A 16804-nucleotide genomic window follows, 5' to 3' on the forward strand; every position below is an offset into this window, starting at 1 on the left:
CAAAGAGGAATAATTCTGGGAGGAGTTGGGGCGGGACAGAAGGCGCGTGCACGTGCGTTACTTTTCACGCTGATCAGGATTTATGTAGTGGAAGAACGTGAAAGTTTGCGTACGCACAGATTCCTGCATCTGGATTTTTCTGTGCGTACGCACATTCCCGCTTTTGTGCTTATGCCATGTTATAGTGTGAGTTCTACGCACGGCGTTATACATGAGGCCCCAGGTTTTTCCATCAATGGATTTTTTTCTTCCCTGATGGCACTGGCATATTCCAAGATGACAATGCCAGGGTTCATTGGGCTCAAATTTTGAAACAGTGGTTCAGGGAGCATGAGATGTCAGTTTCACACATGGATTGGCCACCACAGTATCCAGAACTTAACCCTACAGAGAATTTTTGGGATGTGCTGGAGAAGATTTTCTGCAGAGGTCCAACTCTCCCATCATCAATACAAGACCTTGGTGAAAAATTAATACAACTCTGGAAGGAAATAAATGTTTTGACACTGCATAAGCTTATCGAAACGATATTATAGCAAATGCTTGCTGTAATCAATGCTAATGGCAATCCAACAAAATACTAAGAGTGTGTTGCTTTTTTTTTTTTTTTTTAGATAGGCAGCGTGCTTTGTTCTTGCATTGTGCTCCTCACCAAGTGCAGGTATAGAGCAATGCAACAGCTTTCAAGGCAAAATGCAAGAATAGCCTATACCAGTCACTAAATACAAAACTATCACATATAAGGGCACAGATGTGTTAAAATAAATCAAAAACAAAGTAGAAACTAATTAACATAAATGAAAAATAACAATATCAAAAACTGAGTCAAGATTTCAAGGTCCCTAAAGTCCTACTCACTGCCACACTACTTGTAATTTATTTCATGTGTCTACGTCTCTAATTGCAGAAAAAAAAAAATTCTAAAGTTTGAATGAAATTTGCCCTTAACAACTTTACCAATATGCTCCTGTGTTCTTGCTCAACAATTAATTTTAAATTAACAGCTGGGATGCACAGTACTAATTTCCTGTTTAACTGTAAACATTTAAAGCATGTCACCTATTCCTAATCTTCGTTTGCTTAAACTGATAAGGTTCAACTGATTCAATCATCCTCTTTAATAAAGTCCCTGTGTGCGTCCAGGTGTCCGTGTGTGTGTGTCTTCTGGTGAAGTGCGCATGCACGGGGCACAGTGCGATATTACTCGTCAGAGAAAGTTACAGGCGTTTTACGGAAATACAAACCAGTATTACTGCGAGAGGAAATTAAATGTACACAATACAGTGACGCATATTACAGCCACATACAAGCCAGTATTACTGTCAGAGAAAATTAAAGGCATATTACCGATGCGCACGCCTGTATTACTGCCAGAGAAAATGAAAGGTATATTACGGACGTACAAGCCAGCAGACGTACAAGACAGAATTACTGTCACAGAAAATTAAAGACACACAATACACGGCGGCAGCCCACGAAGAACAGTCAGCTCAGCAAGTAAACATCAACAAAAGAAAGGCTGAAAGACAAAGAAAAATACGACCAACAAAAAGAATGAGGTCAAGGTCCCTTGCCATTTAATATAGACTGTTCCTACTAATGTTTATGCACTACTGTTCTAGCACCCGTTATTGTAACGGGCTTAATGACTAGTTCCTTAATAATACTTGATCCTAGAATCAGCCTAGTTGCTGTTATCTGACTTTCTCTAGTGGTGCTGTGATGATTTTTTTTGTAATATGGAAACTAAAATTACACAATTACTCCAGGTGAGGCCTCACTAGTAAACTGCATTGATTACACATAACTTGTCTTAATTGGTAGTGATGTCACAATTCCAGAATTCTGGTACTCAATACCACTGTTAGTGAAATTTCACAATACTTGATACCTATTTAATACCATGGCAAAATAGAAATCCCTTTCTTTGACTTTTTAATTATAAGTAACTTCATTATTGAAGTGACCAATATTGTGCCTTTTACTGTAACAGAATATAAATTTTTAAAATATAGAAATACTGATGGTAATAGCACATTTAAAATAATGGTATATCAAATTACAATGAAAGACTTGAACTTTGTGTATGAAAGACCTAGGGATTCTCCCAGTGTAACACCAACTGGTGGTTGGTAATATCGCAGAGAGGCATTTCAGTACAGGGTTTATATAGTAAGATATCATCATGGACAACCTAAATTTATCTTACCATGTGCACATTCTAATTGTATTCTCTGTCATTTTCTATCCTGTAATTTACTAAATAAAAATCTAAACATTATCATATCTGTACTATTGAACTTGTGAATTCCAAAATAATTCAGGATAATTTCATTTAAACAAACTTTTTAAAGCTGTTTTTGTAATATGCTTTTAAAATTTGGTTTGTCAGAGGATTCCTCTGTTGGGTTTCTAACATTTGTTATTATAAAATTTATATTTGCATCACTGCGGTGGGTTGGCACCCTGCCCGGGATTGGTTCCTGCCTTGTGCCCTGTGTTGGCTGGGATTGGCTCCAGCAGACCCCCGTGACCCTGTGTTCGGATTCAGCGGGTTGGAAAATGGATGGATGGATATTTGCATCATCAGCTGGTTATAAAAAAAAAACACTTACTAAAAAGTAATAATTAACAAATAAGCCAAATGTATTCAAATTCCAAATGTCACAAACTCCTGCTGCTTTAATGGTCCAAATCTGCCCCCATTTTTTACATTTGCCCCAACTTAAACTTTCCTGTGTGAAATCAGACTTGTCAGTTTTAGTTGAATCCATTATTCAATAACTCTGGTAAAAAAAACACTTTATGTGCTGTTTTCAAGCATCTTGTAAGACTGATAAAACATTTGTTATTGCTTAGCCTGTGTACAATCCTGAATTAGGAAATTAACTGGACTGGCTTTACTTTATAGTCAATTAATTGTAACTGAGAAACTGCTTGGATTCGTCAATGTACTGTGATCATCAAGTTACGAGTTTATACTCATGAGCATTAATTTGCCTTCAAAAACCAAAATGCTGATACAAACTAGTATGCTGTTTTGTGCTTATTGCTATTACTAAACTTTATGTTAACACTGTACATGTCGCACTACAAGAGAGATGTGCTTTGTGCTCTGAAGCAAATACTAAACATATTTTATTTTGGTATTAATAAAAACTGAGGAGCTAATGTCATTGCTGCTGTAGACAAGTCAAATAGCCACTTCACTTGAAACTTGCCTCGATTTTGACTTGCTACAACTGTTGTTAGCACTGCCAGCAGCACAGTTTCCTTCTACATCCCACAGTACTAAATACATGACCCTGACAGCGCTTAGAAAATGGATGGATGCTTAGACGGATATTAGTAGACAAACTACTGTATTAGAGAATGAAAACAAAGCATCTGTTCCTTTATCACAGAGTGTAGGACATGACATTAAAAAGCAATTGATCTCACAATCTCCAAGTTAAACAATTGCAACTTACATTTAATTAGTGAAGGTTTGTGGTCTCAAAGCACACACAAATCAACATTTCTTTTCTTTTGTTCCTTTTTGGTATGGGGATGGATAGACCATACACTCCACAAACCAGCGACCAACATAACTCAATAGGCATTGCGATGGAATTCTCAGGGCAAGTGAAAAAGGGGGAGGCCAAGGAACACATGGCGTAGGCAGGTGGAAGCGGATATAAAGAGAACAGGGTAGAACTGGAGCCAGATGGAGAAGAAGACAGAGGACACAGATGACTGGAGGAACTTTGTCAGTGGCCTATTCCCCAGCAGGGGTATCAAGCAATGATGATGATAATGATAATTCATTTTGGTATCTACTTGGCATAGAAGCATTAGTTCTTTTGACATCCCTATTGACTTGTACTTTAAAAATAATGTATCACTGAATATCTCTTCAGCTAAATGGTTTCTGACCACTGATTAAATGTACAAAGAGAAGAGTCTAGTACTACTTCTAGGTCCTTTGTATAAGGTGTACTTTCAATCCTCTCATTAGTATTCAAATCTAAAATTTTTACTGCTTATTTGTAATATTTTACATGAACTTTCTTTACTTTACTCACATGCCTTTCATATAGAACCTTACAAGATAAACAATATCATATGCACCTTCTTGATTGTTTGATTTTGTTGTTCAATGACAGAATTCCAGCATATTAGTGAAGCATAAAAACCCCCAAACAGAAACCATGTGGACTATTCACTAATACACCTGTTGTTTCCTTGGGCCTTTCCCTAACTAACTTCTTCTATTAATTTAACCATCATGTATTTAAAGATTGCTGGCATATAGTTTCTAAGTTCAACCCAATGAATCTTTTCATAAAAATGGGATATTGTTGCTCACTTCCAGTCCTTACAAATTTCCTCAATGTGTAGTTATTATTGAAAAATGTGTTTCAAGGTTTTATATATGCACTCGCTAAATTCTTTAAGCACTCCAGAATAAATGTCATCTGGTCCCAGTAATTTGTTTGATTTAGCTTATTTAATCTAAACAATACTTCTTGCTCTAAAATTTAGTACTCCCTGTTACTCTTGGAAGGTTACCGATTTCTTCACAAATGTAAATTTCAGAGAAATACAAGCTTAGAGAATGTGCTATTTCACACTCTGTATATTTTAGTTTGCCATTAATATTTTTATTGCACTCACATCCTTCCTGTTTTGTTTTCCAAATATTATACTCATCTCTTTTCATGTTGACTTTCCTACAATATTTCCTTTGCCTTTTACTTTTTCTAGTATCAAACATTTCTCCCTATGATTAGCACTAGAGCCATTTTCTTGAACATTTTTTGCAGCTGTTTTTCCTTTGCAACCAAATTATTAGTTACCTATTTATCCATTGAGTTTTCAAATCTCCTGCTGCTTAAAAATTTTATGAAAACATGTCCTGTAAATGTGTGCAAAACAAATTTAAACCTGTCCTATATTTCATCTTCCCCAAAAAAAAAATCAAATATATCCAAAAACCCCCCTGTTCTTGTGCTCTGGTTACTTATTTAGTTAGCACAGTTAATATTTGGTTAATTAAAGTCCCACATGGCTCTAACATCTCCCTTTATTTTGCTTTAAAATTATTAAAAGACACTGATTACAATAGAGAGAAGGAATACAGTGCATCCGGAAAGTATTCACAGCGCATCACTTTTTCCACATTTTGTTATGTTACAGCCTTATTCCAAAATGGATTAAATTAATTTTTTTCCTCAGAATTCTACACACAGCACCCTATAATGACAACGTGAAAAAAGTTTACTTGAGGTTTTTGCAAATTTATTAAAAATAAAAAAAATTGAGAAATCACATGTACAAAAATTCACAGCCTTTGCTCAATACTTTGTCGATGCACCTTTGGCAGCAATTACAGCCTCAAGTCTTTTTGAATATGATGCCACAAGCTTGGCACACCTATCCTTGGCCAGTTTCGCCCATTCCTCTTTGCAGCACCTCTCAAGCTCCATCAGGTTGGATGGGAAGCGTCGGTGCACAACCATTTTAAGATCTCTCCAGAGATGTTCAATCGGATTCAAGTCTGGGCTCTGGCTGGGCCACTCAAGGACATTCACAGAGTTGTCCTGAAGCCACTCCTTTCATATCTTGGCTGTGTGCTTAGGGTCGTGATGAGCGGTGCCTGGTTTCCTCCAAAAGTGATGCCTGGTATTCACACCAAAGAGTTCAATCTTTGTCTCATCAGACCAGAGAATTTTCTTTCTCATGGTCTGAGAGTCCTTCAGGTGCCTTTTGGCAAACTCCAGGCAGGCTGCCATGTGCCTTTTACTAAGGAGTGGCTTCTGTCTGGCCACTCTACCATACAGGCCTGATTGGTGGATTGCTGCAGAGATGGTTTTCCTTCTGGAAGGTTCTCCTCTCTCCACAGAGGACCTCTGGAGCTCTGACAGAGTGACCATCGGGTTCTTGTTCACCTCCCTGACTAAGGCCCTTCCCCCCCAATCGCTCAGTTTAGATGGCTGGCCAGCTCTAGGAAGAGTCCTGGTGGTTTCGAACTTGTTCCACTTATGGATGATGGAGGCCACTGTGCTCATTGAGACCTTCAAAGCAGCAGAAATTGTTCCGTAACCTTCCCCAGATATGTGCCTCAAGATAATCCTGTCTTGGAGGTCTACAGACAATTCCTTTGACTTCATGCTTGGTTTGTGCTCTGACATGAACTGTCAACTGTGGGACCTTATATAGACAGGTGTGTGCCTTTCCAAATCATGTCCAATCAATTGAATTTACCACAGGTGGACTCCAATTAAGCTGCAGAAACATCTCAAGGATAATCAGGGGAAACAGGATGCACCTGAGCTCAATTTTGAGCTTTATGGCAAAGACTGTGAATATTTATGTACATGTGCTCTCTCAATTTTTTTATTTTTAATAAATTTGCAAAAATCTCAAGTAAACTTTTTTCACGTTGTCATTATGGGGTGTTGTGTGTAGAATTCTGAGGAAAAAAATGAATTTAATCCATTTTGGAATAAGGCTGTAACATAACAAAATGTGGAAAAAGTGATGCGCTGTGAATACTTTCCGGATGCACTGTATATAGTATTTAATATTATGGAACATCATCATTCACCTAAGCCTAACCTAAACTGCACCAGTCAAATCAAATTATACAGTGCATTAGCACTTACCTTTTTTAGAACATTGTTGTTTATGTCCTGCCTTCCAATGAATCAACTGGTGCTCCCTGCCACAGTACCTGGCCATATGACACTGAGAGCATGACTTGGGTGCTGAACAACCACAAACACTGCAGAGCTTTATATTATAACTCTGCACAGCCTCCTTTTCATCAGTGTTTCTGCCATCAGATTTGTTGCTCTTTGGGGGATTATATGGATAGAAGTCATTTTTTCGAGCTAATTGACTCCTAAAAACTGAAAAATAATAAAACAAAAATAAAACCAGAAATCAGTAATCAACAGTTTAAGACAGCTGCAGAAAACAAACTACAAAAGGTCTCTATTTGTATTAATATTTTAAATATCTTTTAATATTAATGAATATGCTGTCGGATGAACACCAATTTACTTAAAACACAAACCTGGGGTGTGCATTTATGAATACATTATACATGTATAAATTCACTCAGTGCCACTAACATTTGCTAAAATTAATGCAATTAGACATGAAGAGTGATTAGGAAGCTCAAGATTTATGGTTATGAAGACCACATCGGGCCATATTATTTCACTTTATTTTATTGATTTGTGCAGGTTAGCAATACTATTATATTGTACAACACCCAGAAGGGGAGGACTGCAAGATCTGCCATTCCATATCAAGAGAAGGTGATGTGTTTTGAAAACTTAGTTAGAATGACCCAGTTGCTACTCCATTGGTTTACGTGAGACTGAATAGTTGACCCAGAACACACCAGAGGGAGTAAATGTTTCAATCTGCCTGGGAACACCTATGAAGTCCTCAGATATGACATCTTTGTTAATAGGTAACCGTCGAATGTGATTTGTTTTATTGTTTATGCTTTATATTTGATCAATGTAAATGATGCAATAGTTGTACTTTATATGTATCATATCATTTTATATATACTGTACATAACCACGCTGATCCTGTATGTATAGAACAACACTGTAAATGATTACGCTAAGAAAACCCAGGATAAAAGAAAAAATACAGGCAAATACCAAGACATAGTACAAAATGCTGCGGTGGGTTGGCACCCTACCCAGGATTGTCTCCTGCCTTGTGCCCTGTGTTGGCTGGGATTGGCTCCAGCAGACCCCCGTGACCCTGTGTTCGGATTCAGCGGGTTAGAAAATGGATGGATGGACAGTACAAAATGTAGAGAAACTAAAATGAGGCTGAATTCACTCCCCAATCCAACCGCTGTGAAAAAACAGTGATAATCATGACAGCAGATACAGACCAAAATAAACTTGTAATACAATGACAAACCACTGATATGTAAGAACTATGTGGATTTAAGTCTAAACATGGTCATAAGCAATTGAACAAAATTGTATTTGAATGGTACAACATGTGCATATTTATATTGTTTATAAAACTTACTAAAATAAAAAATGACAGTTTCTTCAGTTTAATCCAATCTTAACTTTCTCACTTTTTGGACCCTTTTTTTACAAATGCTGCATATTCAGCAAAGTCATGATTATATTTTTTGTAAAGAACATACGTAAGCAATGTCACTTTTCAGGTATTAATATTACTTTCTCTCACTTCTTTCTTTAAATAAGTACCTATATGTATGAGGAAACAAATTCTCGTTTGGTAGGATAATTGAATACATACCCCCAAACACTTCAAAGTAATTCTCAACAGCAATGGCCTGTAATATTTAAAACTGTATTATTGTATGCATTACAAAATGCATTATGGTCTTGCATTTTGGCAACAAGACTGCACAGCCTTCTCTTCTACCCTACAATATGACACTACAAAAGTCTAACTTGTGGGCCCAATCATTTTTTACTCTTGAACTTTTCTGGTTAAATCTTAAATCTGGTTAAAAGTAAGACCCTTTTGACAAAGAAAATTTCCCTCATGGGACAATAATTCTGTCTAGTTGGTATTAATTATTTACCTTTTCTCTCTGAAACTACTGTTTAATTTTGAAGGCTTAGTGACACAAATTTGTTGAAGGTTAATGGAATGGCAAATGCACAGCCTTCGCATTATGGATCTTTTTGTCTCCATGTTGTGGTTATGCTTTTAGAAAACATGCACATCAAAGTATCACCTCTGTTGGAATGGACCTAATGCTACAGAACTTAGACAGAATGCAACCAAGCAATTAAAACTATGTGATTCAGCATAGTCTTTTTTTAATGCTGATGGTTAATTTTGGCTGTGTGTTTCCATTCAAACCCTTTTTGCTTTTAACTTTAGACATGTGATGGGTAATAACATATTAATCAGTTGCAGAAAAAATTATCCATTGTTTAAAATAAATGCTACATTAGTGGAATTACGCTGCTTTCATAACGATGTTTTAAACTAAATATCTATGTGTGTTAAAGTGCTCAAGGCTTATCAGGACTACTAAATTGCAGAAAATCTTGAACACGTTAGGTCATTTGAGATTGTAAACAATCCTTTTGTCATCTTTTTATGTAAAAATATGACACTTTCTTTAATGTAGATATTTAAAAGATCCAAGAATAGATGCATCACTAGCATTAGTTCACATGCCTCGCGGAATTACACACAAAAAAAAACACATTACAAATGACGTCAATTCAAAAACAAATTGCATCTCCAAACTGTCGAGCTCTAACAGACCTTTACTATGTCTCACAAGCGTCTTGCTTACATACTTACTGCAATCACTAAAGGCGCTGTAAAGTCAAATACCATTAACGTTTTAAAAAGAGAAGAAACAGTATATTCAATGACACAAACAACCATGTTGAATATTGCGTTCCCGTATAATTGTATGAGGCTAAAACTTTTAATTTTATGTTATTGCGCTTTTCCTTGTATTGTACACAATTCAAACCAACACAATTGAAAGGAAACGGGGTAAATCAAATACACAGAAAAGGTATCCAATAATAGAAATTCGATGGCGTTTTCTTTTCAGATAATTTAAACAATTTATTTTCTATTTCAGCCCCTACCCTGTGTAATTTTAAAGCCTGATTTGGTAAGCAACTTTACGACAAATTGAACAAAATGAAAAAATACATACTTGTTAACAGCATTCTACACAATCACAAATTTGCGATTGGTCCCCACTGTCATGGAATAGGAGGTAAGATTTTGCGTTATCGTAACCCAACAGGGCAGAATGCTCAATGACACAAACCCTACTTCACTGTTCCATGTTTCAGCTCCGTTCAATCTGTGCATTATTACCAGTGGCTGTTTATAAAACATTCATACAACACATAAATATATAATGGTAAGATCTCTAAATTTTAATGAAAACAAAAGTGTGCAATTTTAATTAAAAAATACAAGTTCGTAGGCTAATGAATTGTATAGCTCACCTTTGAAACACCTATTGTCGTTAACTTCATAACACTGTGGGTTTTTACAAATAAAAACAAAAAGAGATCGATGAAAAGTAAAAGGTTTCCCATTAAATGGTGCGTAAATTTGCAAAAGAAATACAACAGGTTGTCTGCATTTGTTACAGAGAAGACCATCAGGATTTGGCAAATCTGACATGCTCAGCCACGCTGGCTTTCCTCCTACTTTACTGGGGAACTGACAACTCTGGACAAGCCAAGCCTCTGTTTGCTCCACAAAACCAAGTTCCACTCTGCCGAAAGAGGTGTCATTTTCACTCTCTGCCATTTGTCATAAGAAAGAAGAAAGCTCCAAAATAGTCCAAAAACTACAGCACGCAACAAAGTAGTACTGTAAAACCGGCAACAGAAAAGAGTACTTCCGGTAGTGAATGAACTGAAAGGTGTCAAAATAAAAGTACCTGATAGACGCAATGAAACGCAGGAAAAACATCCGTTACTTTACAAAAATCGAACAAATATGTATTAAATATTTTTGAGATTTTTAGGTATAGCATAAGCATGGCTAATATTGTGTGTGTATATAAGGCTAGGGAAATGCAAAGTATTATATATATAAAAAGTATTATTATCTTCTTAATACATAATTCGCCCGCCTCCTCAGTCACTCACTCACGTCCGTCCGAAACCGAATGCGCAGTCGCCTTCTGCCCGAAAAACCTTACGAGACCGACATCCAACCCCCAACATCGCGGCAGGCGGCGGATTTACGGCCGCAAAAATCCAAAGAGAAAGGCGACTTCAATTAAAGCTCTAGATGCCTGAAAGGCGATTTCGACTACAGTTCGAGGCCTAATTACGCATTCATTCAATACAACTATATTAGGTTTGTGGTGCTTATACTTATAACTATTCCATATTGTACTGGAACATTCATCATTCAATATTATACTATAGGCCTGGAAAATTCATCAACTAACAGTACAAGCCTGTACAGTAATGAGTAAAGCGGACTACAATCATTACAAAACAACTTCTTCGTTACTTATCATTTGTTCTTCATACACTGCTGACACAAACTCGTGCCTGTTTCATCTTACGTTGTCGAAACAGGCTCTTTGTCTAGTATATATATATATACATACAGTATAATAAATAAATAAAATTGGATAAGAACGCTTCTTTCAATATCTCAAAATCTGACAGGGCTCTAGCCAGGGGGCCCGGGATCACAGGGGCCCAGTGCGGGATGAATAGATATTATGCACAAACAAAATGTATGAACAGAAAGCAAGAATTGATCCTACAGCGTTGAGTGTCAACTATTTTGAAAACTAAAAACAATACCAAAAAAATTTCTACATGCATTTTTCTACAACTTTCTCGCTTTGACATTTTACAAATCCAAATAAAACGTAGACCTCTCCACTGGTTGAAAATTTTGATATTAATTGCTGATTTGGTGTCATATAGTTTTATATATTCTTTATTTATAAATATTATAAACAATACACTTAAACAAATTATACATGGTTTTAAACACAATTAAATAAGAAATACTGCAGGGGTGCGGAAATCCAACGCCCGACTCGTCCGACACGGGTAAATTGACCTTCGGACACGTGTGTTTTTCTGGTTTCAGTTGTCCGCGGACAAGTGCAATTTTCTGGAGAAAAAAGAATTATATGTGCTGTGCAGGGCACATTTTTACCACTACTTTCAAATTTTAAACATTTGGGTACTTACTTCGTACAGAAACAGTCTACTTAGGCATGTTCTTCATGTCTCAAATTGGTCTTCAATATTGTTTACAAAATGACAGCTGATTGTTCAAAGGGGAAGCACTCTTACGGTCTTACATAAGTATTTTACCCTACTATTTGGAGATGCGGTCATTTTTTTTCATGCCGACATTACTGATGATTTTTCATTATAATCGTTAAATTTTCTGTATTATTGATAAAATTCATTGTTTCTACATAAAAATGCGGTCATTTTACTTACAATGCAAATGTTTTCACCACATAACAAAGCTTGTTAGGCAGTTAATCTTTCCTGAAATTTGCAATTACGCGTAGGTTGTGATATATTGAGGAGTTACAAAATTTATTGTGTGACAACATCAATTTTGATAAGCTGTCTATAGATCGTTTTTGATTAGAGAATTTTTCATATAAAACAAGTTGGATTTGCGCTGTCAGTTTATTAAAAATAAAGAAAAAAACATTCTAATGGTTTCCAAATGTTATGAAATATCTATAAAAATCTTCACTTAGACGCGATTATTTTTTCCTGACAACATCGGTAATATTTACTTCTTTGGAAATGTACCATCTTGCGGAATTCCGAATATGTCATTAGGCGGTAAGCATGTTTTTGTTGCTATATGCGTGTTGCTGAAACTGAAGCAAGTAGCATTGCGGATGAGAAATGGATCATTTCTTGATTAAAACTGGCACAACAGGCCCTGAAATACCTGACAATGAGGGCAAGAAAAGAAAAACAAAAGCTGAAAGGGACCGTGAGTATGATAAAAAAACGAAAAAGGTCTTTTCAATCGCAGTGGCTCAAAGAGTTTCCGTGGGTAAATGCAGACAACACTGACTCCATTTTTTGCCAAATTTGGCGTCAGTATCCACTTATTGCCGACAAAACATCCACATTATTTACCGGCAAGAAAGTCAACAGAAAAGACACACTACTGTCGCATCAGCTGTCTGCGAAACACATTGCCTGTATGTCAAAGCATGAGTCTAAAAGTAAGAAAAAAGTTAATTCAATTGAAAAAGCATTTTCTAAAGTTGAACGCTCGGAGGTTGAGCGTTATGCTAGGCTGTTCAATACTGCTTACGCTGTTGATAAGCACAACAGGCCATTTACTGACTTTCAATTTCTGTGTTCTGTGCAGGAAAAGAATGGTGTAAATTTAGGGAATGACAATCGAGGCAGGGACGCCTGTGTTGAGTTTGTGAAGTCAATATCGTCTGTTTTGTTGAATGATGTCTCAAGCCAAATGAAACATGTCAGATTCTTTTCAGTCATGAGTGACTCAAGCACCAACTCATCAGTAATAGACTAAGAAGGTATACTACTGAGGTACGTTCATCCAGAAACGTGTGATCCCTACACAGCCATGGCTAGCATTGAGAATTTAGAAAATGCCAGAGCAGATGGTGTTGTTGCTGCCATAAAAAATGGTTTGTCAAAATGTGGCATTGATATTGAAAACATTGGAGACAATGACCCAAAGCTTGTGTGCATTAATCTTGATGGTGCAGCAGTTAATCTTGGAGCTAAAAATTGTGTTGCCAGAAAGCTCAGTGATTGTGTAAGTAACAAAGTTCTTGTTACACACTGTGTGGCACATAAACTGGAGTTAGGTGTACTCACTTATTTCTGCAGATACAGTATAAAGAGTTAAAGTAAAAATTTCGATTTTTTAAAAAATTGCTGCCATTTTCAAAAAGACGTAATTTCCGGCTTTTTGCAAGAAAATTGAGGCCTGCAACAACCGCCATTATTTTAGTTGGAAAATTTCCTATAGGAAACCCTACATTAGAAAAGTATATCAAAAATGCCGGAGTACATGAAAAACTAAGAGTCATAGAACCGTATGGATCTTCAACTAAATTGTATACCTAAATTTAAAGCTAAAAACGCAAACAATTCTATTTATATTCACAATTAGTTTATAAGAAGCCTGTTCTAATTCTTTTAAGGGCAAAACAAGAAACAAGTAATATTATTTAATTTGTATGAGTAGTTGACTATTGCAGATAAATAAATTATAATTTATAAAAAATAATAGAATTTGCTTAGCTGCACAGATCCATTGAAGATTTGTTAGCCTGTTATCAAGAATTTCAGATTCAGCTGATTTCGCTACTCACTACATGCTTGGAAGTAAGTACCTATTAAATACTTTTATATAGTTATGTGTAGTACTAGGGTGTTGCACCGTGTTAGCCATTATGAATGTAGAGAAAAGCCAAGCAAAATGACACCTTTTATAGGCTAACTAAAAAGATTACAATATGCAAGCTTTCGAGGCAAGTCAGGCCCCTTCTTCAGGCAAGATGTAATACAAAAACTGGAGTTCCCTATGTTTATATACACACTCTAGGACAAGAAACAACATTGGTAAATATTTAAATGAGAAATTTTAAATGTAAAAAATTAATAGATTCATTCAGTCTAGGGTTAATTTAACAAGAGAGAAAAGAACAATGTATTGTCAAGATCTCTGGATAAGATAACTGTCCAACAAAGTCTTTTGAAGTTTGTAATGAGTTTTTGAAAACAATGTGGGTCTGTAGACAGGTTGTCTGTCATTCTGAGAGATGTAAACAATCCTCATATCTGGCCATAAAACTCTTGTCTTTATTCAATCCATGTTGTAAAGTATTAAATTTTAGCATGAGTTTAACTTCCCATTCTTTTCTCTCTTGCTGTGTTTTGAAGTTGCCCATAAGCACTGTGACTTTAAAGTCCTTCTCACAGTGTCCATGGCTGTTGAAGTGGGCCGCCACAGGAACATCTGTGTTGCCATGTTTAATGCGGAACCTGTGTAAATTCATTCTCTGGCGGAGTGTTTGTCCAGTTTCTCCCACATAGAGTGCAGTGTCAGGACATTTCATGCAGATCAGTCTACCTAATTTTCTGCATGAAACCATTCTAGATCAAAGAAGAATTTTCTGTGGAATAATAGTAGATGCAACGCTAGATATCTCGCATCACGAACATCCATCCATCCATCCATCCATTTTCCAACCCGCTGAATCCGAACACAGGGACATGGGGGTCTGCTGGAGCCAATCCCAGCCAACACAGGGCACAAGGCAGGAACCAATCCCGGGCAGGGTGCCAACCCACCGCAGGCATCACGAACAAAATGTCCTAATTCTCAAATATATAACCCACAATATAGAGTCACACGAATTTGAAGTGAATGAACGTTTTCTTGAGTTCATGAACTTTAGTGGAAAAACCGGAGAAAAGATAACTGAAGAAGTACTTGGAACTCTGGAAAAGAACAATATACCTTTGCAAGATTGCTGCTGGCAGGGCTATGATAATGGTTCAAATATGCGTGGTGCAATAAACAGTGTTAAGAGTCGCGTTTTAGAAAAAAACAAATATGCATTATTCTCTCCCTGTGGAGAATATTCATTGAATCATGTAGGAGTTAACACTGCAAAAACCAACCCAGATGTTATAACGTTTTTCTGGAATATAGAAAGCTTCTACTGTTTGTTCGCACACAGTCCTGCACACTGGGAAGTACTGAAAAAACATGTACAATTATCCCTTCAAAGGCTTTCAGAAACAAGGTGGAGTGAAAGAATTCAAGCTGTACGACCAGTTATTAAACATTATCCTGGAGTACTTACTGTACTAGATGTCATTCTTGGAGATTTGGCTACAGGATTAACCCCTTCAGCATTGAATACAAATAAAGGCCTAAGAAAATATATTGGATCTTATAAAGGTCTGCTGATGACAGTGTTTTGGCACAAAATATTAGCAAGTATTGACAACAAGAGCGTTGTCATACAAAGTAAAGGAATAACACTCTATGTTGAAACTTCACTTGTAAAAGACCTAGTTCAAGAAATGCAGCATTTACGTGACTCGTGGGAAAGTATTATTCAGGAGGCGAAAGCAGTTGCTGAGGTAGTAGCAGTGCGAACTCAATTTCCAGAATATGATTTCAAAATTTCGGTAGTTTTCCCAGTATTGGATTTTATCATCAGCGATTTAAAGACAAGATTTGAAGCAGCAGATGCCATATGTGAATTATTCTCACCCATTTTGAATTTTCAGAACTTGGGACAATGGTCAACTCACCGCAAGAGCTGCAAAACTTGTGCATGCATATGCAGAAGATCTGTCAGATGACTTACTGGATGAAATCTTTCACTTCAAAAGTATTTACAAGACAGTTTTTGGTGTTGAAAAAAGCCCAATTAGAATTTTAAACGCAATTTAAGACAAAAAACTTATAGGTATATTTGCCAATATCTATCTCGCTATTAAATTGTTTTATGCAGTCCCAGTTACTGTTTCTTCAGCAGAAAGATTGTTTAGCAGATTGGCAAATTCATTAAAAACATGGCAAAGAAGTACAACTAGTCAAAAATGACTTAATCATGTAGCAATTCTGTGTATCGAAAATGATTTAGCTAAACATTGATTTTAGTGAGGTCATTGAAAATTTTGCATCAAAGAAAGCTAAAAAACAGATTTCGCAATAATTTTTGATACTATTCAGTACTATACAATAAGTTTTTCATTAGGATCTTTACTTTATAAATATATTCAATAAATGTGCATAATACTTCTTATGTTTTCGCATCATTAACCTTGCTTATTTTATTTTAAATCCTATTGGGTATCACGTTTTCCTTAACCCTAGGTGAAGGGCCCGCCAGAGATCCTGGCCTAGGGGCCCACGTTAGAATGTGGGGGCCATGGTCAGCAACACTAACCCAAACATGCCCAATCTCAAGAAGGCCTGCATAGCCACAATTTTAATTTGAATATTTCAGTAGCTAAGGATTGTGTCAACATGAAAAAGGAAATTAACTGTAACCTAGAAACTCTCCTATACTAAGAGTAGGGGTCAGACATTTAAGACTGACATCACTGTTTCAGAAACACTAACCCAAACATGCCTGTTTTTATATGAGCACAAGGGTCAAATTTCTGCTTAGAATATATCCGACTCTGAGGATTGTGGCAGCATAGAACTTTGAAATATCATCTATAGACACTCTTCCAACTGGCACAGAATTTGATAATTTATGATTTACATATATTAGCACAGTAACTTA

General features: G+C 36.4%; 1 protein-coding gene and 1 long non-coding RNA gene across 3 annotated transcripts in view; both read right to left on the reverse strand.

Moving 5' to 3' along the window:
* pdcd2 (programmed cell death 2) overlaps window positions 1–10381 on the reverse strand; it is a 78555-nt gene extending 68174 nt beyond the window's left edge. For both annotated transcript variants that reach the window (XM_051924277.1, XM_028797328.2), the window contains exons 1-2: window positions 9990–10381; window positions 6648–6893 (exon numbers count right to left, since the gene is read on the reverse strand). In XM_051924277.1, the coding sequence (XP_051780237.1) occupies window positions 6648–6893; window positions 9990–10299 (556 nt within the window). In that variant the 5' untranslated portion in view covers window positions 10300–10381. The remainder of the gene's footprint in view (window positions 1–6647; window positions 6894–9989) is intronic.
* Window positions 10382–13427: 3046 nt separating this feature from the next.
* LOC127526992 (uncharacterized) lies at window positions 13428–15669 on the reverse strand. Its single transcript, XR_007934358.1, has 2 exons — window positions 15603–15669; window positions 13428–13565 (listed from the first exon to the last, which is right to left on the reverse strand). It is a non-coding gene; the product is annotated as an uncharacterized LOC127526992 (long non-coding RNA).
* Between the last annotated feature and the right edge of the window lie 1135 nt (window positions 15670–16804).

This window comes from Erpetoichthys calabaricus, chromosome 3 (genome assembly GCF_900747795.2).
Source record: "Erpetoichthys calabaricus chromosome 3, fErpCal1.3, whole genome shotgun sequence".
In the NCBI taxonomy this organism is placed as follows: domain Eukaryota; kingdom Metazoa; phylum Chordata; class Cladistia; order Polypteriformes; family Polypteridae; genus Erpetoichthys; species Erpetoichthys calabaricus.